At 45.5% G+C, this 23,120-nt stretch overlaps 1 protein-coding gene across 5 annotated transcripts in view; it reads left to right on the forward strand.

Moving 5' to 3' along the window:
• LOC129863846 (voltage-dependent N-type calcium channel subunit alpha-1B-like) overlaps nucleotides 1–23,120 on the forward strand; it is a 218,384-nt gene that overhangs the window by 51,201 nt on the left and 144,063 nt on the right. For all 5 annotated transcript variants that reach the window (XM_055936175.1, XM_055936176.1, XM_055936178.1 and 2 more), the window contains exons 3-5: nucleotides 13,326–13,417; nucleotides 15,160–15,312; nucleotides 17,124–17,311. In XM_055936175.1, coding sequence (XP_055792150.1) covers nucleotides 13,326–13,417; nucleotides 15,160–15,312; nucleotides 17,124–17,311 — 433 coding nt within the window. The remainder of the gene's footprint in view (nucleotides 1–13,325; nucleotides 13,418–15,159; nucleotides 15,313–17,123; nucleotides 17,312–23,120) is intronic.

Below are 23,120 nucleotides of genomic sequence, written 5' to 3' on the forward strand. Positions count from 1 at the left end.
TTTGCTGGATGCAGAGTTCAACAGAGTTCAAGTGAAGGTCAAGCAAATCATTGACAAAGCAGACTGTATTGCAATCTCTGATAGGTGGTCAAATGTTTGTGGGCAAGGAATAATTAACTACATCTCCACCCCTCAACCAGTATTCTACAAGAGCACAGACACAAGGCACAACAGACACACCGGTCTCTACATTGCAAATGAGCTGAAGGCAGTCATCAATGACCTTGGCCCACAGAAGGTATTTGCACTGGTGATGGGCAATGCTGCGAACATGAAGGCTGCTTGGTCTAAAGTGGAGGAGTCCTACCCTCACATCACACCCATTGGCTGTGCTGCTCATGCGTTGAATCTGCTCCTCAAGGACATCATGACACTAAAAACAATGGATACACTCTACAAGAGAGCCAAGGAAATGGTTAGGTATGTGAAGGGTCATCAAGATATAGCAGCAATCTACTTCACCAAGTAAAGTAAGAAGAATAAGGCACCACATTGAAGCTGCTCAGCAACACCCGTTAGGGTGGTGTTGTCATCATGTTTGACTGTCTTCTGGAGGGGAAGGAGTCTAATCATTTGCAATTATGTCTACTCATGATAAGATAAAAGGTTTATGTTTCTGTCTCCATGTCATATGGTAAATATATCCAATGCAAAAAACATCGACATTTAAATGGTATTAATATGCATTCCCATATATTCCTATTAATTCCCATATATTCCCGTTAATTCCCACGGAAAGTTTCCACCTCTAAATATTCCCCAAAATGTGCAACCCTAGTTGCGGCCATGTTTTTTTGTTTAGATTCAACGTGATATAGCATTTAGACGTTGTATTATTAACGTAAGTTGTGTGTTTTATTCCATGAGTAGAGAAGCCTCTGACTGATGTACCGAACAGCTTTGAAACAGTTTTCTCTTGCTGTGCATATGGATGTCATCTATTAAAACTGGAAAGAAAACATTTAAATGGTTCTGTTATGGTTGGAGAAAAAAATCAGTATTGTCTGTACAGTAGCAGGCAAAGAGAGTTGGAAATTAATCGTGTGTCTGGGTGTGACATATATACTAATTGTCTTATGGGAATTCTTGAGCCAATAAGTGATTATAGATTTCACAGCAGGCTGGAGAAAACAGCTCTGCTCTCAAAGTGTGGTTTAGATGTGTATGAGCACACAGACCTACAAAAGGTACTTAACAACAAGACACTAGGGACAGAAAGAATGCATATCTTTGTCTCTCTCTCTCTCTCTCCTGTCTTTCTCTCCTTTGTCTTTCTCTCTCTCTCTCCCCTCTCTCTCCTTCTCTCCTACTCTCTCCATCTCTCTCTCTCGCTCGCTCGCTCTCTCTCTCGCTCGCTCGCTCTCTCTCTCTCTCCTTTTCTATCTCTCTCGCTCTCTCTCCTTTTCTATCTCTCTCTCTCTCCTCTCTCTCTCCTTCTCTTTCTCTCTCTCTCTCTTTCTCTCTCTCTCTCTCTCTCTCTTTCTCTCTCTCTTTTTCTTTCTCTTTCTCTCTCTCTCTTTTTATCTCCTCATCTCTTTCCCTGGGGCCAGACAGGTGACACATTTTCTTTTGATTCCATTGGGAGAAAACTCAGATTGATGCTTGAGGGAGCACCAACACAATACAGGAATTGCAATTATTAACTGGAGGAAGGTTGTCTGGGTTAACACACATTACATATTTTATCTGAGGTTAATCTCAGGTGTGTATATTTTAGTCTAACCTATCAGGTTCTTATACTACGTACAGTAATTTCACTGTACCATACTCCCAAGTCTCATTAATGACTCAAGAGAATGCCTGGACATCAAGGCTATACATACGATAATATACATTGATAAGAGCCTCCATTTGGTTTCAGTATATATGGGCGAGCAGTGGTCCAGTCTCCCTGGGTGGTGTACCGTGGGCACTCGGTGATTCTCTCACACGGTCAGATGACCCCTTTCATTAGCTAGCACTGTGCCTTCCTTCCTTTCCAGAGTTCCTTGGTGAAGCGGCCTATAATAAGACCGTGACGTCAGCCCCTAACTCTCTCTATCTCCCAAGGACATGGCCATGCCTCACCACAAATGGAATTTGTGTCACAACCACAGCAGGCTCTGGTCTCTAACAATCAGTATCCCCCCTACAGCCACCGAGCAGATCATTCCTCACTCCAGAAATGACTGCCTGCCACTGCTTTTTTCACACAATGTTAACAAAAATTATAAAGATTTGTGTATTATTTTGACGAGGCTTATGGGAGAATTGTAAGATTTGAACTAGTGACCGGGGCTAAGAGGGCGCTAAGGCTTGCTTTAGTTTAGTCATCAAATCAACCAGTCCGTGTGGCAAAACCCAACGGCCATGCTTTTCTTTCCTTATTTAACTTAACAAATCTGACAATGGCTAAGAGCATTCTATGGTGTGTGGAGAAGGAAGGAAACGCATGTCTCAGTCTTCCCTCTCTTCTTTGAGATGTTCTGCAATTAGTGCAGGATAAGCTTGTGGTACATTAGTGGGCTGGGAAGGGAAGGGAAAGGGGTTACCTAGTCAGTTGCACAAACTGGAGGTAAGGCAATAAATAGGCCAATAGTGGCAAAGTAATTACAATTTAGCAGTTTACACTGGAGTGATATATGTGCAGATGAGGATGTGCAAGTAGAAATACTAGTGTGCAAAAGAGCAGAAAAACAAAAACAAATATGGGGATGAGGTAGGTAGTTGGTTGGATGAGCTATTTACAGATGGGCTATGTACAGCTGCAGGGATCGGTAAGCTGCTCTGACAGCTGACGCTTAAAGTTAGTGAGGGAGATATAAGTCTCCAACTTCAGTGATTTTTGCAATTTGTTCCAGTCATTGGCAGCAGAGAACTGGAAGGTAAGGCGGCCAAAGTAGGTGTTGGCTTTGGGGATGACCAGTGAAATATACCTGCTGGAGCGCGTGCTACGGGTGGGTGTTGCTATGGTGACCAGTGAGCTGAGATAAGGCGGAGCTTTACCTAGCAAAGACTTATAGATGACCTGGAGCCAGTGGGTTTGGCGACGAATATGTAGCGAGGACCAGCCAACGAGAGCATACAGGTAGCAGTGATGGATAGTATATGGGGCTTTGGTGACAAAATGGATGGCACTGTGATAGACTGCATCCAATTTGCTAAGTAGAGTGTTGGGGGCTATTTTGTAAATGACATGGCCGAAGTCAAGGATCGGCTGGACAGTCAGTTTTACAAGGGTATGTTTGGCAGCATGAGTGGAGGAGGCTTTGTAGCGAAATAGGAAGCTGATTCTAGATTTAACTTTGGATTGGAGATGTTTGATGTGAGTCTGGAAGGAGAGTTTACAGTCTAGCCAGACTAATAACCTAGGTATTTGTAGTTGTCCACATATTCTAAGTCAGAACCGTCCAGAGTAGTGATGCTAGTCGGGCGGGCAGGTGCGCGCAGCGATCGGTTGAAGAGCATGCATTTAGTTTTACTAGCATTTAAGAGCAGTTGGAGGCCATTGAAGGAGTATTGTATGGCATTGAAGCTCGTTTGGAGGTTTGTTAACAGTGTCCAAAGAAGGGCCAGATGTATACAGAATGGTGTCCTCTACGTAGAGGTGGATCGAAGAATCATCATTGATATATACAGAGAAAATAGTTTGCCCGAGAATTGAACCCTGTCGCACCCCTATAGAGACTGCCAGAGGTCCAGACAACACGCCCTCCGATTTGACACACTGAACTCTATCTGAGAAGTAGTTAGTGAACCAGGCAAGGCAGTCATTAGAGAAACCAAGGCTGTTGAGTCTGCCGATAAGAATACGGTGATTGACAGAGTTGAAAGCCTTGGCCAGGTTGATGAAGACGACTGCACAGTGCTGTCTTTTATCGATGGCGGTTATGATATCGTTTAGGACCTTGAGCATGGCTGAGGTGCACCCGTGACCAGCTCGGAAACCAGATTGAGTATCGGAGAAGGTACTGTGGGATTTGAAATGGTCGGTGATCTGTTTGTTCAATTAGCTTTCGAAGACTTTAGAAAGGCAGGGCAGGATGGATATAGGTCTGTAACAGTTTGGGTCTGGAGTGTCTCACCCTTTGAAGAGGTGGATGACCGCGGCCGCTTTCCAATCTTTAGGAATCTCAGACGATACGAAAGAGAGGTTGAACAGTCCGATATGCTCAGGGCTGATATCGCGCTGTGCAGACTGACAGGTATTGTCCGGGCTATCCGGGCTGAAGTGGCTGGTGTCGGAGCTAAAGGTAAAGACCGCTAGCAGTGGCTAACAATGACTAAATAGCTAGTAGCTTATTAGCTGGCTAGCTTCTGATGGAGGTTCCAGTTATAAGGTCTAAAAAATAGCAGTTACGTACCACATTGGGTGAGGCGGGTTGCAGGAAAGTATATTTAATTCGAAAATGGAAAAAAAGATATTGAAATATAATGAAATGTATACAAAAACACGAAAAAGACTGAATATTTACATGGGACAAAAGATTTTTAAAAATATTTACATGGGACAAACACGTCTTACTGCTGCACCATCTTGGAAGGTTTTTTAACCCAACCCCTCTGAATTAGAGATGTGCTAGGGCTACCTTAATTGACGTTCACGTCATCGGTGCTCGGGAAGCAGTTATTGTTACCCTTATGGGAAAATGACATGAATTTCACATGTGAAAACAAGTGAACTGTTCCCAAAACACATGTTTTCATGTGATCACATGTGATCTTACACTGAGTGAACAAAACATTAAGAACACCTGCTCTTTCTGTGACGTAGACTGACCAGGTGAAGGCTATGATCCCTTATTGATGTCACTTGGTAAATCCACTTCATATCAGTGTAGATGAAGGAGACAGGTTAAAGGATTTTTAAGCCTTGAGACAATTGAGACATGGAGTGTGTATGTGTGCCATTCAGAGGTTGAATGGGCAAGACATACGATTGAAGTGCCTTTTGAATGGGTTATTGTCATAGGTGCCAGGCGGTTTGTGTCAAGAACTGCAACGCTGATGGCTTTACGCTCAACAGTTTCCCGTGTGTATAAAGAATAGTTCACCACCCAAAGGACATCCAGCCAACTTGGCACAACTGTGGGAAGCATTGTAGTCAACATGGGCCAGCATGTCCATGCCCCGACGAATTGAGAGTGTTCTGAGGGAAAATGGAGGGGTGTAACTCAATATTAGGAAGGTGTTCCTAATGTTTGGTATACTCATGTGAAGTTAATGTGGTAACATGTGACAACATGTAAAGCAACATGTGATAACATTAATCTATAAATGTCAAAATGTGAAATTTCAGGTGACATCGTGAATTTCCAGATGTGAAATCATGTGGTTTTTCTGTAAGGGTAACTAATGTTCCGAGCTCTGCTGTGTTAACTGCTGTGTTAATTGACTGATGTGGGATCAGGCATAAGACTGGCTCAGACTTCAACCTCTCACCTGAGTCTACAGTACAGGAGGTCTCACAGGAGAACACATTGTACCCTGCCTGCCTGCTGTGACAATGACATCACTGCTCAAGCTGCGCTGCTCAACACTCAACCCAGAGAATATTATTTCTAGAAAGACATCACATCTGCCCACAACAACAGTAAGATAACCAGGAGAAAGACAGCCTTGCATGTCAAGCTTCTAGGTTCTCCAGGTCCATGTGATGCAGGCTAAACGCCAGAATGCGAAGTTTGGCTACGCAAGACTAGGAGAAAGAGAACAGACATTAACATTTTACTTTTGAAGCGGTGTATTGTTGATCTTGGCTGGACAGTTGGGTTTGTCTGGCTCTACTATCCTGGTCTTTGATGTGTTAGATGTTTATGGCTCTAATCTGGAAGTGTCTCGTCTCTCCGTATGATGAGCGCCGTTAATCACAGCCATGCGACTGCCACAGGCAGCCGGCCGTCTTTGATCCAAAAGAGCCTTGGCAGGCACGATGAGTTCATTAGACCTGTTCTTATGGGGCATTGTGGGAAATGCCTCTCTCCGTTTCCGTTTCGGCACGGCTGTCTTCTCAGATCACTTGGTGGCTTGAGGCTGCGGACAAGGCTTTGCTGATGAAATGACCCCCACCTAGCAGACTAACAGGATATGACACGTTGAAGACCGCCTCCACGCAATTGGTAGACTTGACGGGGGTCCCTTTCTATTAAAGTAGATGGCAGAAATGTATTAGCCCTAATTGGCAAGAAATGGGCTGTGTCTAATGGCCAGCTCACAGTGTGTGTCGTGTCTCTGTGTGTGTGTTTTTTTTGTTGCATTCAGAGAAATTAAGAAAGACGACTATACAGAGCCAAGCATTCTGTCTGCCTGTATCATGGTGTAGGTCTGGAATAAAGCCTTTTGCCTATCAAGAGACAGACAGGTCGACAGCTAGATAGCCATGCAACCATGCAGCCAGCCAGCTAGGCAGACAGGCAGGCAGGCATCGGATCAGGTAGAAAGCCAGGCAGCCGTTAGTAGTCCCAGCCAGTGGTCCTCTCTCCTCAGACAGTCAGTCAGACAGGCTGTCATCACTGTGCTCACACCACTGTCCTCTCCTCTGGGAGTGGCGTCTCCTTTAGTCAGGACGTGTGAAGAACTCAATTGCTGCCCCCAGCCTGGCTGTCAACGTTTCAGTAATTAAAGTGTTTCACTCACCCACGGAGGACGAGACACCTTTCTCTCCCTCTCTCTGCCACTCTCCCTTTCTTTCTCTCTTTCTCTCTCTCTCTGCTGTGCGGAGCCGGAGGAAGGAAGGAGGTGCTCTATTCTCACACAGTCTCCAGAGCCACTGAGGCATCCTCAGGTAACAGGCTAACATAGTAGAGGCAGGAGGAGAGCAGCATGAACGCATCGACAGCTAAACCTACCCTCACAATGTCAGCTTCAAGACTCAATCAGTGAAATAGTCTGGCTGATGACATTCATGACTAATTTGTCAGTAATGTTGTTACGGAATTTACAACCAGATGGTCTAATCAGACCTCGATGATGCAGCTTTACCGTCAGCCCGCGGCTCCTAATAGCTTGCCTCATCTACCTCACTCCAATATGCAATTTAGCAGACGATTTAATCCAAAGCTACTTATAGTAATGTGTGCATACTTTTTCGCACGGGGGGCCCCAGCAGGAATCGAAGCTACGGTCTTGGCGTTGAAAGTGCCGTACTCTACCAGCTGAGCCACACAGGTCCAATTGCAGAGAGCAGCAACAGGTATCGGTGACAGTGGTAGAGAGAGAAAGTAGGTAGGTACTATACCTCCTCAAGCCTCCCTTCTTCTGCTGCGGAGGGAAATCTGTCATGTAAGAGCGCATTTCCTTTGTGGCTCTGTGTAAATATAGTAGCACTGGTGTTTCTCCCAGGTACCTTCCCTTGGTGTATGATTTGGTGTGAAGACTCTGCCTGCCACAGGACTGCCTGTCCTCCAGTCTAAGCCATGTCCTGTTAGCTACTAGGAACAGAGCTGTAGACAATCTAGAATATAAACTCAGCAAAAAAAGAAACGTCCTCTCACTGTCAACTTCGTTTATTTTCAGCAAACTTAACATATTTGTATGGACAAAACATAACAAGATTCAACAACTGAGACATAAACTGAACAAGTTACACAAACATGTGACTAACAGAAATTGAATAATGTGTCCCTGAACAAAGGGCGGGGGTCAAAATCAAAAGTAACAGTAACAGTCAGTATCTGGTGTGGCCACCAGTTGCATTAAGTACTGCAGTGCATCTCCTCCTCATGGACTGCACCAGATTTGCCAGATCTTGCTGTGAGATGTTATCCCACTCTTCCACCAAGGCACCTGAAAGTTCCCGGACATTTCTGGGGGGGAATGGCCCTAGCCATCACCCTCCGATCCAACAGGTCCCAGACGTGCTCAATGGGATTGAGATCCGGGCTCTTTGCTGGCCATGGTAGAACACTGACATTCCTGTCTTGCATGAAATCACGCACAGAACGAGCAGTATGGCTGGTGGCATTGTCATGCTGGAGGGTCATGTCAGGATGAGCCTGCAGGAAGGGTACCACATGAGGGAGGAGGATGTCTTCCCTGCAACACACAGCGTTGAGATTGCCTGCAATGACAACAAGCTCAGTCCGTTGATGCTGTGACACACTGCCCCAGACAATGACGGACCCTCCACCTCCAAATTGATCCCACTCCACAGAGTACAGGCCTTGGTGTAACGCTCATTCCTTCGACAATAAACGCAATTCCGATCATCACCCCTGGTGAGACAAAACCGCGACTCGTCAGTGAAGAGCACATTTTGCCAGTCCTGTCTGGTCCAGCGATGGTGGGTTTGTGCCCATAGGCGACGTTGTTACCGGTGATGTCTGGTGAGGACCTGCCTTACAACAGTTCTACAAGCCCTCAGTCCAGCCTCTCTCAGCCTATTGCGGACAGTCTGAGCACTGCTGGATGGATTGTGCGTTCCTAGTGTAACTCGGGCAGTTGTTGTTGTACCTGCTGTCCGTCCTGTTTCCCTGTAGCGCTGTCTTAGGCGTCTCACAGTACGGACATTGCAATTTATTGCCCTGGCCACATCTGCAGTCCTCATGCCTCCTTGCAGCATGCCTAAGGCATGTTCACACAGATGAGCAGGGACCCTGGGCAGCTTTCTTTTGGTGTTTTTCAGAGTCAGTAGAAAGGTATCTTTATTGTCATAAGTTTTCATAACTGTGACCTCAATTGCTTACCATCAGTAAGCTGTTAGTGTCTTCACGACCGTTCCACAGGTGCATGTTCATGAATTGTCTATGGTTCATTGAACAAGCATGGGAAACCATGTTTAAACCCTTTACCATGAAGATCTGTGAAGTTATTTGGATTTTTACGAATTATCTTTGAAAGACAGGGGTTATCAAGAATATAGCCCCACTCAGCTAGCACATAACATTCTGAGAACCATATGTTTCTTAGAGCTTGGTGAGCGTGGTTGTCCAATGTTTATTTGCATAAAATCTTCATAAAATGTTCTGGGAATGGTGCAGGAGAGTTGCTTGGCTTTCGAAAATTCTCAGCACGTATTTATTTATTTTACTTTTATTTTACTAGGCTAGTCAGTTAAGAACAAATTCTTATTTACAATGACGGCCTACCAAAAGGCAAAAGGCCTCCTGCGGGAACGGGGGCCTGGGATTAAAAATAAATAAATACAATATAAATATAGAACACAACACACATCAAAGCAAGAGAGACAACACAACACTACATAAAGAGAGACCTAAGACAACCACACAGCATGGTAGCAACACAACATAACAACAACATGGTACAAACACAACATGGTAGCAGCACAAAACATGGTACAAACGTTATTGGGCACAGACAACAGCACAAAGGGCAAGAAGCTAGAGACAACAATACATCACACAAAGCAGCCACAACTGTCTGTAAGTCCAAGATTGAGTCTTTGAATGAAGAGATTGAGATAAAACTGTCCAGTTTGAGTGTTTGTTGCAGCTTGTTCCAGTCGCTAGCTGCAGCGAACTGAAAAGAGGAGAGAGCCAGGGATGTGTATGCTTTGGGGATCTATAACAGAATGTGATTGGCAGAACAGGTGTTGTATGTGGAGGATGAGGGCTGCAGTAGAAATCTCAGATGGGGGGAGTGAGGCCTAAGAGGGTTTTATAAATAACCATCAACCAGCAGGTCTTGCGATGGGTATACAGAGATGACCAGTTTACAGAGGAGTATAGTGATGTGTCCTATAAGGAGCATTGGTGGCAAATCTGATGGCCGAATGGTAAAGAACATCTAGCCGCTCGAGAGCACCCTTACCTGCCGATCTATAAATTATGTCTCCATAATCTAGCATGGGTAGAATCGTCAACTAAATCAGGGTTAGTTTGGCAGCTGGGGTGAAAGAGGAGTGATTATGATAGAGGAAACTAAGACTAGATTTAACTTTAGCCTGCAGGTTTGATACTGTATGTGCTGAGAGAAGGACAGTGCACCATCTAGCCATACTCCCAAGTACTTGTATGAGGTGACTACCTCATGCTCTAAACCCTCAATAACACCTGTGGGAAGAGGGGCATTATTCTTACCAAACCACATGACCTTTGTTATGGAGGTGTTCAGAACAAGGTTAAAGGTAGAGAAAGCTTTTTGGACACTAAGAAAGCTGTTTGTTGTAGAGCGTTTAACACAGAATACGGGGAGGGGCCAGCTGAGTATAAGACTGTATCATCTGCACATAAATGGATGAGAGAGCTTCCTACTGCCTGAGCTATGTTGTTGATGTAAATTGAGAAGAGTGTGGGGCCTAGGATTGAGTCTTGGGGTACTCCCTTGATGACAGGCAGAGGCTGAGACAGAAGATTTTCTGACGTTATACACTGCACTCTTTGAGAGAGGTAGTTTGCAAACCAGGCCAAAGACCCCTCAGATACACCAATACCTCTTAGCCGATTAATGCCAAAGGAAATTAATTTCCATGTGTCGTATCTGTACTTGGAGTTCAAATAAGTTAACCCAAAATAAGGTAGCATTGTTATTAAGAGCCTTATTGAAATATTAAGTGAACGTTTTAAAGAAGTTCATCAAAAACCTCCAAATAACTTATAATTTACATTCTCAGTGCATTAATAAAACCTTCCAGAAAAACTTTCAAGGAACCATAGTAAAATGTTCTCAGAATCTCCCTGAAACCAAAACATCAAAATTCCCTGAACAGTCAAAATGTTAATTTCTGTTCTCAGAACGTTTAAAGAACGTTCTGTTTTGCCGGTCAGGGAACATATGGTTTTGTTCAAAAAACGTACGTTCCCACAACTTCTAAAGAACCAAATGTGCTTGCTGGGCAGTCCATATACAAGTGAATGCTCTCTACAATATACACTGAGTTCTGCCATTGCTACATATATTTTTTTACTTTTTTTATATGTCATATGAGAACAGCCCCAGTCCAGTTCAGTCCAAAGGTCCAGGAAGCTCTCCACAATATACGCCATATGCTATTTTTGGTATACTGATAAGGGGTGACTGCCATAGGATATGGAAACATCACCAAGGACCCACAAGAGGAAATAAATGTGTGTGTCCATGCATTCATCAGTGTGTGTGTGTGTGTGTGTGTGCTCGTGCATGTGTGTGCATGTGTGTGTGTGTGTGTGTCTTGGTGTATTTGTCTGCCGTCTGACTGTGTGTGACTAATGGCGATAGCATCATCCTCCATATTTCCTGTGGCATCGCCTGGCGCCCACAGATATACTGTGGTGATGAGAAAGGGATATTAAAACCCACTCCTCTTCAGCTCCGAGCTGTCTGCCCCTCACACATAAAAACCATGCCCTCATGTCCCCATCACTCTCTCACACACACACACACACACACACACACACACACACACACACACACACACACACACACACACACACACACACACACACACACACACACACACACACACACACACACACACACACACACACACACACACACACACACACACACGTCAGAGCTAAGTTTCATTGTTGATTCGGGCTGATCCATTATTACGATATCAAACCTATCATTCAATGATACATTACAACATATTGTATATCATTAAACTGATTCTTACTCACGGTAACCTTTGTTCATTACCTCACTTGTAGTGTCTTGTTTTGTCTTATGGTGAAAATGGAGTCATGTCGAGCACATGTCTGGCGTCTCCTGCCTAGCCTGTGCTCATTATATTGTGACTTGACCTGTCTGTTACTGACACAGTGGTGGGAGGACCTCGCCGGTATCACTCTGTCTCTATCTCTCGCTCACTCTTTCTCGCTCTCTCTCACTCCAACTTTCCTTCAATCTCTCGCTCCCTCTCCCCGTCTCTATCTCCCTATCGCTCTCCTCTATCACTCTGTCTGTCTCTTTCTCTCTCTGAGTACCCTGTGTGTGCGTGTGTGTGGCTGTGTGTGTGGCTGTGTGTGTGTCTGGCGCTGTGAGTCACACCACGTGTCTGTGCTGATGCAGAGTGTGCGGTGGACTCTATTGTCTGGGTCCTGTGGGCTCTTAACTCACACACGCACCCATGTGCCCAGTCAGTGTGTGTGTGTGTGTGTGTGTGTGTGTGTGTGTGTGTGTGTGTGTGTGTGTGTGTGTGTGTGTGTGTGTGTGTGTGTGTGTGTGTGTGTGTGTGTGTGTGTGTGTGTGTGTGTGTGTGTTACTCTGACAGCTTAGCCCTGGACTAGAAGGTGTGCTCAGACACACTGGCAGTGCAGTCCTCTGGGTTTATCAATAGAGGGAGCTGTAGATACTTGCTCTGTAAGCTGTACGTTTGATTCAGTATTCGATAGGATAATATTTGATATTACATTAACACGGACATTGATTGTCTATGTGTCTGCGCGTGTGTGTGTGTCAGACCTGGGTTCAAATACATGTGTATTAAATACTTGTTTTTTGTGTATTTGAGTATTTTCAAATAATGTGACTCCAATGCAACTACTTCTATTTGAAGTATTTCAAAAAAAAGTAAGTAATGCATGGGAGTGTAGGAGTATTTATTTGTATGTGTATTTGAGTATTTCCAAATACCGTATGAGAATTTTCAAATGTTTGCCAATACTTTCCAAGGGTATTTCCTTGTGTTTTCAAATAAAAAAAAATCGAAATACTTATTCCAAAAGTCTTTGAAAGTAATGAAAATACCCTAAATAGTATATGAACTCAGGTCTTTGTGTGTGTGTGTGCGCGTGTGTGCGTGTGTGTGGATGCACAGTGGGGGTGTTGAGACAACTCTGTCACATGTAATGATGCATAATGCCTTTACCCTCCAACACTCTGCATGATCTCTCAACCCATAAAGATACTCTACATCTCTCTCTCTTCTCCTCGATCCCTCTATCCTCTCTATCCTCCCTCTATTTAGCTTAATTCATTACGTTGTTATTTATATTCATGCGTTATATCCTCTCCTCCTACTCCCTCTCTCCTCACAATAATCCATATATATCTCCCTCTCTGTCCGCCTCTCCTTCTCTTCCTGTCCTTCCAATTCCCGCTGTGTCTGTCTCTCTCTCTCTCTCTCCAGCCCAGAGCGTGGGTTTCAGTGGGTTTAGTGCAGCACTTAATTGTCTCCCCTCCATGTGCTTCTAACGCGGCCTGATACAGCCTGCCAGCTGTGGCTCTGAAGCTGACGTTCACACACAATGACCTGCTGCTGCTCGCTGCTCCACTGGGAACATATCTTGAGAGAGAGAGAGAATGGGGGAATCAGGCGGATTAAAGTGTGATAGCACATGTAATCAAACAGTATTTATTATGTTATAGGCTGTGTCGTAGGTTCTGAATATGGCCCTGAGTAGACATGCGTCTTCTGAATGCATTCACCTGACTCTCCTTCCGTTGTCTTGTGTGAACCTGAACAGGATCCTGGCTACGGTGGGCTCAGACTTTGACCTAAGGACTCTGCGGGCGGTGAGAGTACTCAGACCTCTCAAACTGGTGTCTGGCATCCCCAGTAAGTCACTGACATCAACAACAGGTCAAAGGTTGCTCAGTGTGCACCATAACTTTACTGTAGCATGAATGAAAAATTCAAGATTTTTATACAGATCATTCGCTTTTCAAAACACAAACACAAACTGACTAGACAAATAACATATCTTATTTTATCTTACATGCACTACATACCAATGGCAACCCCTCTCTCCATTCCCCTTCCACCTCTCTCCCTCCCCCTTCCACCTCTCTCCCTACCCCGTCCATCTCTCTCCCTACCCCCTCCAACTCTCTCCCTCCCCCTTCCAACTCTCCCCCTCCCCCTCCACCCCCTCTCCCCCTTCCACCTCTCTCCCTCCCCCTTCCACCTCTCTCCCTACCCCGTCCACCTCTCTCCCTACCCCCTCCACCTCTCTCCCTCCCCCTCCACCCCCTCTCCCCCTTCCACCTCTCTCCCTCCCCCTTCCAACTCTCTCCCTCCCCCTCCACCCCCTCTCCCTACCCCGTCCACCTCTCTCCCTCCCCCTCCACCCCCTCTCCCCCTTCCACCTCTCTCCCTCCCCCTTCCACCTCTCTCCCTACCCCGTCCACCTCTCTCCCTACCCCCTCCACCTCTCTCCCTCCCCCTCCACCCCCTCTCCCCCGTCCACCTCTCTCCCTCCCCCTTCAACCTCTCTCCCTACCCCGTCCACCTCTCTCCCTACCCCGTCCACCTCTCTCCCTACCCCCTCCAACTCTCTCCCTCCCCCTTCCAACTCTCTCCCTCCCCCTCGACCCCCTCTCCCCCTTCCACCTCTCTCCCTCCCCCTTCCACCTCTCTCCCTCCCCCTTCCACCTCTCTCCCTACCCCATCCACCTCTCTCCCTACCCCCTCCACCTCTCTCCCTACCCCCTCCACTTCTCTCCCCACCCCCTCCACCTCTCTCCCTCCCCCTCCACCTCTCTCCCTACCTCCTCCATCTCTCTCCCTCCCCCTCCACCTCTCTCCCTCCCCCTCCCCCTCTCTCCCTCCCCCTCCAACTCTCTCCCTCCCCCTTCAACCTCTCTCCCTCCCCCCTCCAACTCTCTCCCTCCCCCTCTCTCCCTCCCCCCTCCAACTATCTCCCTCCCCCCTCCACCTCTCTCCCTCCCACTTCCACCTCTCTCCCTCCCCCTCCACCATTCTCCCTCCCCCTCCACCTCTCTCCCTACCCCCCCCCACCTCTCTCCCTCCCCCTTCTACCTTTCTCCTTCCCCCTCCACCCCCTGCATCTCCCCCCTCCACCTCTCTCCCTCCCCCCTCCATCTCTCTCCCTCCCCCTCCAACTCTCTCCCTCCCCCTCCACCTCTCTCCCTCCCCCTTCTACCTTTCTCCTTCCCCCTCCACCCCCTGCATCTCCCCCCTCCACCTCTCTCCCTCCCACTTCCTTCTCTCTCCCTCCCCCTCCACCATTCTCCCTCCCCCTCCACCTCTCTCCCTACCCCCCCACCTCTCTCCCTCCCCCTTCTACCTTTCTCCTTCCCCCTCCACCCCCTCCATCTCCCCCCTCCTCCTCTCTCCCTCCCCCTTCTACCTTTCTCCTTCCCCCTCCACCCCCTCCATCTCCCCCCTCCACCTCTCTCCCTCCCCCCTCTACCTTTCTCCTTCCCCCTCCACCCCCTCCACCCCCTCCATCGCCCCCTCCACCTCTCTCCCTCCCCCTCAACCTCTCTCCCTCCCCCCTCTACCTTTCTCCTTCCCCCTCCACCCCCTCCATCTCCCCCCTCCACCTCTCTCCACAGGTCTTCAGGTGGTATTGAAGTCTATCATGAAGGCCATGGTGCCTCTGCTCCAGATAGGCATGCTGCTCTTCTTCGCCATACTCATGTTTGCCATCATCGGAGTGGAGTTCTACATGGGCAAGTTCCACTCCACCTGCTTCACTGTCGACACCGGTGAGTGCTGAGTGGATTACACATACATAGTACATACACACAGACACAGACACACCAGCACAGACACCACACAGACAAACACACACACACACAGTAGGTGATGGGAACGCAACACAGAGTACCACGTTTTAGGCCTCGCTGGCTTGTTTACATCTTGATAGACTGCTTTTTTTATTGACAGATTTTGTTAGATCACCTCTCAAGGTTGGATAAGTATGTCTGTTTCGGTGAGGAGTGGACGGAGCTGAAATGTAGATATTCTCCCACTGGAGTCAGTGTGTTGAGTGTAGAGTTGAAAATGGATCTGATAGTAGATAGTTACAGTATGCATACTTTATGATGCCACTAATTTACTTTCATACGTCAGTTGGAGGGTGTGGAGGGTGAGTTGAGCATAGTGATGACAGCTGTCCCAGCTGGAGCTCTCTCTGTGTGTGTGTGTGTGTGTGTGTGTGTGTGTGTGTGTGTGTGTGTGTGTGTGTGTGTGTGTGTGTGTGTGTGTGTGTGTGTGTGTGTGTGTGTGTGTGTGTGTGTGTGTGTGTGTGTGTGTGTGTGTGTGTGTGTGTGTGTGTGTGCGCGCATTTGACCCCCTGTATGCTGGTGGTGTAGAAAGGTCTTGACAGTGTACTAAGTGTGTGTAGATGTTGAGTTGTGTGTGTGTCAAGCATGTGGATCTTCAGCAGGTGTGCTGCTGCATTTAGCGCTGAGTACATGTCAGTGTGTTTATGTGTGTACAGTCGCTAGTGAATATCTATACACCCCTTGCACAGTCTTTACATTTTGCTGCCTTAAAATTGCATCTCAGAAGGGAGTAAATTAGATTTTGTCCCCTACCAATCTACACACCCTACTCCACATTTTCAAAGTTAAAGAAAAAGTATAGAAAATGTTTCAAATTAATAAAGAATAAATAAAAAAGATGTCTTGATTGCATATGTCTTCCCACCCCAGAGGTAATACTTGTTGGAAGCACCTTCGGCAGCCATTACAGCTGTGAATCATTTTGAATAAGATTGTACCAACTTTGCATAACTCTTAGGGCAACATATATCCATTGTTTTTGTAAGAATTGCTCAAACTCAGTACATTTGGATGGGAGTCATTGATGGACAGCAATATTCAAACAGCAAATTCCTGAGTGGTCCAGCCTAAGGAACACTCAACAACTATTGGAAAGCTATTCTGGTGTGTCTTGAAATCTGCTTGAGACGACGTTTGAATATTGCTGTCCATCAATGACTCCCATCCAAATTTACTGAGTTTGAGCAATTTTTGACAAAAACTATAAATATATGTTGCCCTAAGTGTTATGCAAAGTTGGTAGAATCTTATTCAAAATGATTCACAGCTGTAATGGCTGCCGAAGGTGCTTCCAACAAGTATTACCTCTGGGGTGGGAAGACATATGCAATCAAGACATCTTCATTTGGTGTTTTTTATTCATTTGAAAAATATTCAAAACACTTTCTTTCAGGTTGGAAATGTGGAGTGGGTTGTGAACATCCGTAAGGAATATAATCTAATTGAATAAATGTGTAGATTATATTTTAACGTAGCAAAATGTGCAAGGGGTGTGAAGACCTTCACTAGGCACTGTATGTGTGTGTATGTTGTATTTTAAGCTAATATAATTTTCCAGTGTGTTTGTTTTATATGTAATTACTAAGACTGTGACGGTCATGGAATTTCGGATGATGGTTATTTGCCCAGTCAAATGCTCCCTCCCCCCTTCCTTACCTCCCTCCCTCCCTCCCCCCACCTACTCTTTCTCTCCCTCCCCCTCCCTCTACCGTCTCATCTCCCCCATCCAGGTGAGCGTGCAGCAGCGTTCCCCTGTGGTACGGAGGCCCCATCCAGGATGTGTCCTAACGGTACAGAGTGTACAGAGTACTGGATCGGCCCCAACTATGGCATCACCAACTTTGACAACATCCTGTTCGCCGTGCTCACGGTCTTCCAGTGCATCACCATGGAGGGATGGGTGGACATCCTCTACAACGTGAGCACTCTCTCTTTCTTTCCCTCACTCTACTTCTTTCTTCTCTCTCTCTTTCTCTCTCTCTTTCTCTCTCTCTTTCTCGCTCTCTCTCTCTTTTGCGCTTTCTCCAACCACATATCACTTACAGTATTCTTAACTCAAATATGAATAGGTTAGCAAAATCCCAGTAACTTTCCTAAAATTCCCCCCAAAATCCTGGTCAGAAGGTTCCTTAGAATCAGACGTGGAATAAGCAGGAAATCCGAGAATCCTGGGAGTTTGGGGAAAGTTTCCGGAAATGTGCAACCCTACAGTACACACACACACAACACTGTTTCTCCTTCTCTTAACTTAAAGCGGACACATCACACACGTTCTTTCTATCGCTGTGTATTCTATCTGGTATGCAGTGAGCTGGAGCATGACAGTGTAGAGAAAGCATGAATGGAGAGAGCTACTTTAGGGGTTTGATGTGTCAGTTTGGGTTCTACATGACTGAGTAGCAAACAGCACAGGGGATCTGGAGGGAGTGTACCTGTCTGCTGTGCCACTATGTGTGTATGTGCACAGATTGTCACACACACACACGTCCATGCAATTCCCTGGGTCCTGGCTCCACACTCTCTTGAGTTGGAAAGCTGAATTAGTTCAATGTGGTTTTGTCTAGACTGGGATTGTAAAATGCTGGTAACTTTCCAAAAATGCTCAGGTTTTCCTCTTATTCCCTTCTGATTACCAGGGAACCTGGTGATTTTGGGGGAGTTATCGGACAATTGCAGCCCTAGCCTAGACAGTTTGAATAAAGACCAGTTCGTATTGGAGAACAAGGACTAGCAGATGGCAGTTTAGATGTCCCCCTGCTGCGTTCTGGCTTGTTCCTTTTTCCCCCCAAATCCTGGCACCTTGTCTATAGGTACGCGGAGGTGCCAACAATGTGGAAAGAAAGCAGCATATGCAACCCCCTACAACATCCAGCACCAATACCTCCCCCTCAACCCTCCCTTTTCTCTCCATGCTCCTCCTCTTGTTCCTCTTCATAAAACCTCTCATGTTGCCTGTTTTCTCATAATGCTAAGCAGCTCCACCTGTGTGGATCAATGCTGCTGGAACAGATTCACCTGGCTTTTAGTGCACCTGTCACTTCCTATCCCTTTCTCTCTTCCTCTCCCCTTCATTTCTTTCTCTCCTCTTTATCTCTCCCTCTCCCTCCTTGTATTCCCCCTCTCTCCCCATTATCTATCTCTTTCCTCCCTCTCCCCTTGCTCTCTCCCATTTCTCTCTATCTCTCTCGATTCAGTTTAATTCAAATGGGCTTTATTGGCATGGGAAACAAAGCAAATGAAAAGCAAATGAAATAAACAATCAACAAAAGATTTGAAAAAGATGAAGACATTTAAAGTGTTATATTATTAGCTATGCACAGTGTTTTATCAATGTGCAAATAGTTGAAGTATGAATAGTTGGGGAAGATAAATAAACAGATAAATATTGGTGGTATTTACAATGTTGTTTGTGCTGCACTGGTTGCCCTTTTCTCATGGCAACGGGCTACAAATCTTTATGCTGTGAATGCACACGGCAGTATTTCTCCTAACAGATATGGGGTTTATCAATGTTTGATATGTTTTCAAATTCTTTGTGCGTCTGTGTGATCTGTGGGAAATATGTGTCTCTAATATGGTCATACATTTGGCAGGAGGTCAGGAAGTGCAGCTCAGTTTCCACCTCACTTTGTGGACAGTCGGCACATAACTTGTCTTCTCTTGAGAGCCAGGTCTGCCTATGGCGACCTTTCTCAATAGCAAGGCTGTGCTCACTGAGTCTGTGCATAGTCAAGGATGTTCATCATTTGGGGTCAGTCACAGTGCTCAGGTGTTCTGCCACTGTGTACTCTCTATTAAAGGCCAGATAGCGTTCCAACATGCTCTGTTTTGTTTTTGGTTGATTCTTTCCAGTGTCAAATAGTTCTCTTTTTGCTCTTTCATAATTTGTTTGAGTTTATTGTGTCGCTGTCCTGGGGGTCTGTTTGTGTTTGTGAACAATGCCCCAAAACCAGCTGGCTGAGGGGACTTTTCTCTCTGTAGATGAAGGCTTTGTGGTGGAATGTGTGGGCATCACTTCCTTCTAGGTGGTTGTAGAATTGAACAGCTCTTTTCTGGAGCTAGCAGGTTTAGTCTTAATTCTGCATGCATTGTTTGGGGGTTTGCATTGTATATTTTAGCAGAATTCTGCATGTCTCAATTGGGTGTTTGTCCCATTTTGTGAATTCTTGGTTGGTGAGACCTCACAACCGTAGAGGGCAATGGGTTCTACAACTGATTGAAGTGTTTCCCTTATTGGGATGTTGAGTTTTATGTTCCTTTTGATGGCATAGAAGGCCCGAGCTTGCCTTGTCTCTTAGATGGTTCACAGCCTTGTGGAAGTTACCTGTGGTGCATTCTTTGTGTGCTCCAGGGCAACAGTGTCTACTCTAGATAGAATTTGTATTTGTTGTCCTGGCAACTGGACCTTTTTTGGAAGAACCATTATTTTGGTCTTCATTTCTATTGCTCACTCTCCCCTCTGTCTCTTTCAAATCAACGTTTATTGGCCTCGTACACAGTTTAGCAGATGTTATAAGGGGTGCAGTGAAATGCGTATGTAACTAGCTCCTAGCAATGCAGTAAAATGTCAAACAAGTACACAATTATTTGAAATGTAAAAAAAAGAAAAGAAAGTAAGAATGTCAGGTTGAATCGAATGAACAACCCAAATAGCACTGGAACAGTAATCATAATGCAATATATACATATGTACAGGGCATTCAGAAAGTTTTCAGACCCCTTCCCTTTCTCCACATTTTGTTACGTTACAGCCTTATTCTAAAATTGATTAAATAAAACACTTTCCTCATCAATCTACATGCAATACCCCATAATGACAAAGCGAAAACAGTTTTGGGGAATTTTTTATACATTTTATAAAAAATACCAAACATAAATAGCAGATTTACATAAGTATTCAGACCCTTTTCTATGAGACTCGAAATTGACCCCAGGTGTGTCCTGTTTCCATACATATGTACACCGGATTCATTTACACAAGATATAAGAATGATATGTACAGCAGTAGATATATTAGAGTGAGCCAGGCCAAGAATACAGTATATAAATAAATATGTGGTGTGTATAAAGTGTAATTAAAAAACAAAGTACAGTAGTATACATTTTACAATGAACTACAGTACCAGCCAAAAGTTTGGACACACCTACTCATTCAAGGGTTTTTCTTTATTTTAACTATTTTCTACTTTGTATAATAATAGTGAAGACATCAAAACTATGAAATAACACATATGGAATTATGTAGGAACCAAAAAATTGTTAAACAAATCAAAATATATTTGAGATTTGCGATTCTTAAAAGTATCCATCCTTTGCCTTGATGACAGCTTTGCACACTCGTGGCATTCTCTCAACCAGCTTCATGAGTGAAGGCCTTGTAAAAAATTAATTTGTGGAATTTCTTTCCTTCTTAATGTGTTTGAGCAAATCAGTTGTGTTGTGACAAGGTAGGGGTGATATACAGGTGATAGCTTATTTGGTAAAAAGAACAAGTCCATATTATGGCAAGAACAGCTCAAATAAGCAAAGAGAAATGACAGTCCATCATTACTTTAAGACATGAATGTCAGCCAATCCGGAAAATGTCAAGAACTTTGAAAGTTTCTACAAGTGCAGTCGCAAAAACCATCAAGCGCTATGATGAAACTGGCTCTCATGAAGACTGCCACAGGAATGAAAGACCCAGAGTTACCTCTGCTGCAGAGGATAAGTTCATTAGAGTTACCAGCATCAGATTGCAGCCCAAATAAATGCATCACAGAGTTCAAGTAACAGACACATCTCAACATCAACTGTTCAGAGGAGACTGCGTGAATCAGGCCTTCATTGTCGAATTACTGCAAAGAAACGACTACTAAAGGACACCAATAAGAAGAACTTGCTTGGGCCAAGAAACACGAGCAACGGAAGAAACACGAGCGGTGGAAATCTGTCCTTTGTTCTGACGAGTCCAAATGTGAGATTTTTGGTTCCAACCGTCATGTCTTTGTGAGACGCAGAGGAGGTGAACGGATGATCTCCGCATGTGTGGTTCCCACCGTGAAGCTTGGAGGAGGAGGTGTGATGGTGTGGGGGTGCTTTGCTGGTGACACTGTCTATGATTTATTTAGAACTCAAGGCACACTTAACCAGCATGGCTACCACAGCATTCTGCAGCGATACGAAATCCCATCTGGTTTGCGCTTAGTGGGACTATCATTTGTTTTTCAACAGGACAATGACCCAAAACACACCAGGCTGTGTAAGGGCTATTTGACCAAAAAGGAGAGTGAGAGTTTTGATGTCTTCACTATTATTTTACAACGTAGAAAATAGTACAAATAAAGAAAAACCCTTGAATGAGTAGGTGTGTCCAAACTTTTGACTGGTACTGTATGTCGGGAATACAGTATTTAAAGTCTTCAGTGGTTCAATGACATGGTACTGGCTGCGTGTTTGAGTATGAGAATGTGTTTGTGTGAGAGTGTGTGTTTGTGTGTGTATGTTTGTGAGTATGAGGTGTTTGTTTGCTAGCTTGTGTGTGTATGTTTTGTATGAGTGAGTGATTGTGCAACACCTGGTAGACGGCTAGTGATGGCTGTTCAACAGCCTGATGGCCTGGTGATAGAAGCTGTTCAACAGTCTGATGCCCTGGTGATAGAAGCTGTTCAACAGTCTGATGGCCTGGTAATAGAAGCTGTTTTTTAGTCTCTCTATTTTGGCACTGATGCACTTTTACTGTCTCCGTCTGCCAGACGATAGCCGATTGTATGTGGGTTGGGTGACTTGGGTGGCTTGGGTGACTGAGATCATTAAGGATTTTCTTGGCCTTCCTTTGTCACCGTGGGCTGGAAATGTCCTGGAAGACAGGCAGCGTGCCCCTGATGATGTGCTGCGTTGACCGCACCAACCTCTGGAGAGCCATGCGGTTGAGGGCGGTGCAGTTGCTGTACCAGGCGGTGATGCAGCCCTACAGAATGCTCACAATGGTGCATCTGTAGAAGTGTGTGAGGGTCATATGCCGAATTTCTTCAGCCGCCTGAGGTTGTAGAGGTGCTGTTGTGCCTTCTTCACCATGGTGTCGGTGTGGTGAGACCATATCAGGTCCTCAGTGATGTGCACGCTGAGGACCATGAAGCCTTTGACCATATCCACTGCGGCCCCATCGATGAGGATGGGGGCGTGCTACCTCTTCCGTCTCATGTAGTCCACAATCAGCTCCTTTGTTTTGTTGACATTGAGAGAGAAGTTATTTTCCTGGCACCACTCTGCCAGGGCACTAACCTCCTCCCTGTAGGCTGTCTGGTTGTTGTTGGTAATCAGCAAACTTGATGATTGAGTTGGAGTTGTGCGTGGCCACACATTCTTGGGTGAACAGGGAGTACAGGAGGGGGCTTAGCACACACCCCTGGGGTGCCCCAGTGTTGTTTTCAACCCTCACCACCTGTGGTCGGTTCATCAGGAAATCTAGGACACAGTTGCACAGGGCTTTGTATCCGCCTCAGAATGGAGAATAACAATGTATTATTTCTCTCGCGAGTAGGGCAAGAGGTGTGTTCGTGGAATTTTGGGAGATCTTAAATGTCCTTTGTTAAAGTCCCTGGCTACAATGAATGCGGCCTCGGGATATGCTTTTTGTAATTTGCATTTGGGATCACATGAGAATTGTAAAGCAGGCATCTTAACAGATGGTTTTGACACCTTGCTTATGTATTGCTCACACATTCAGCCTCTGAGTCAGTCTCAGT

This window comes from Salvelinus fontinalis, chromosome 10 (assembly GCF_029448725.1).
Source record: "Salvelinus fontinalis isolate EN_2023a chromosome 10, ASM2944872v1, whole genome shotgun sequence".
NCBI lineage: Eukaryota > Metazoa > Chordata > Actinopteri > Salmoniformes > Salmonidae > Salvelinus > Salvelinus fontinalis.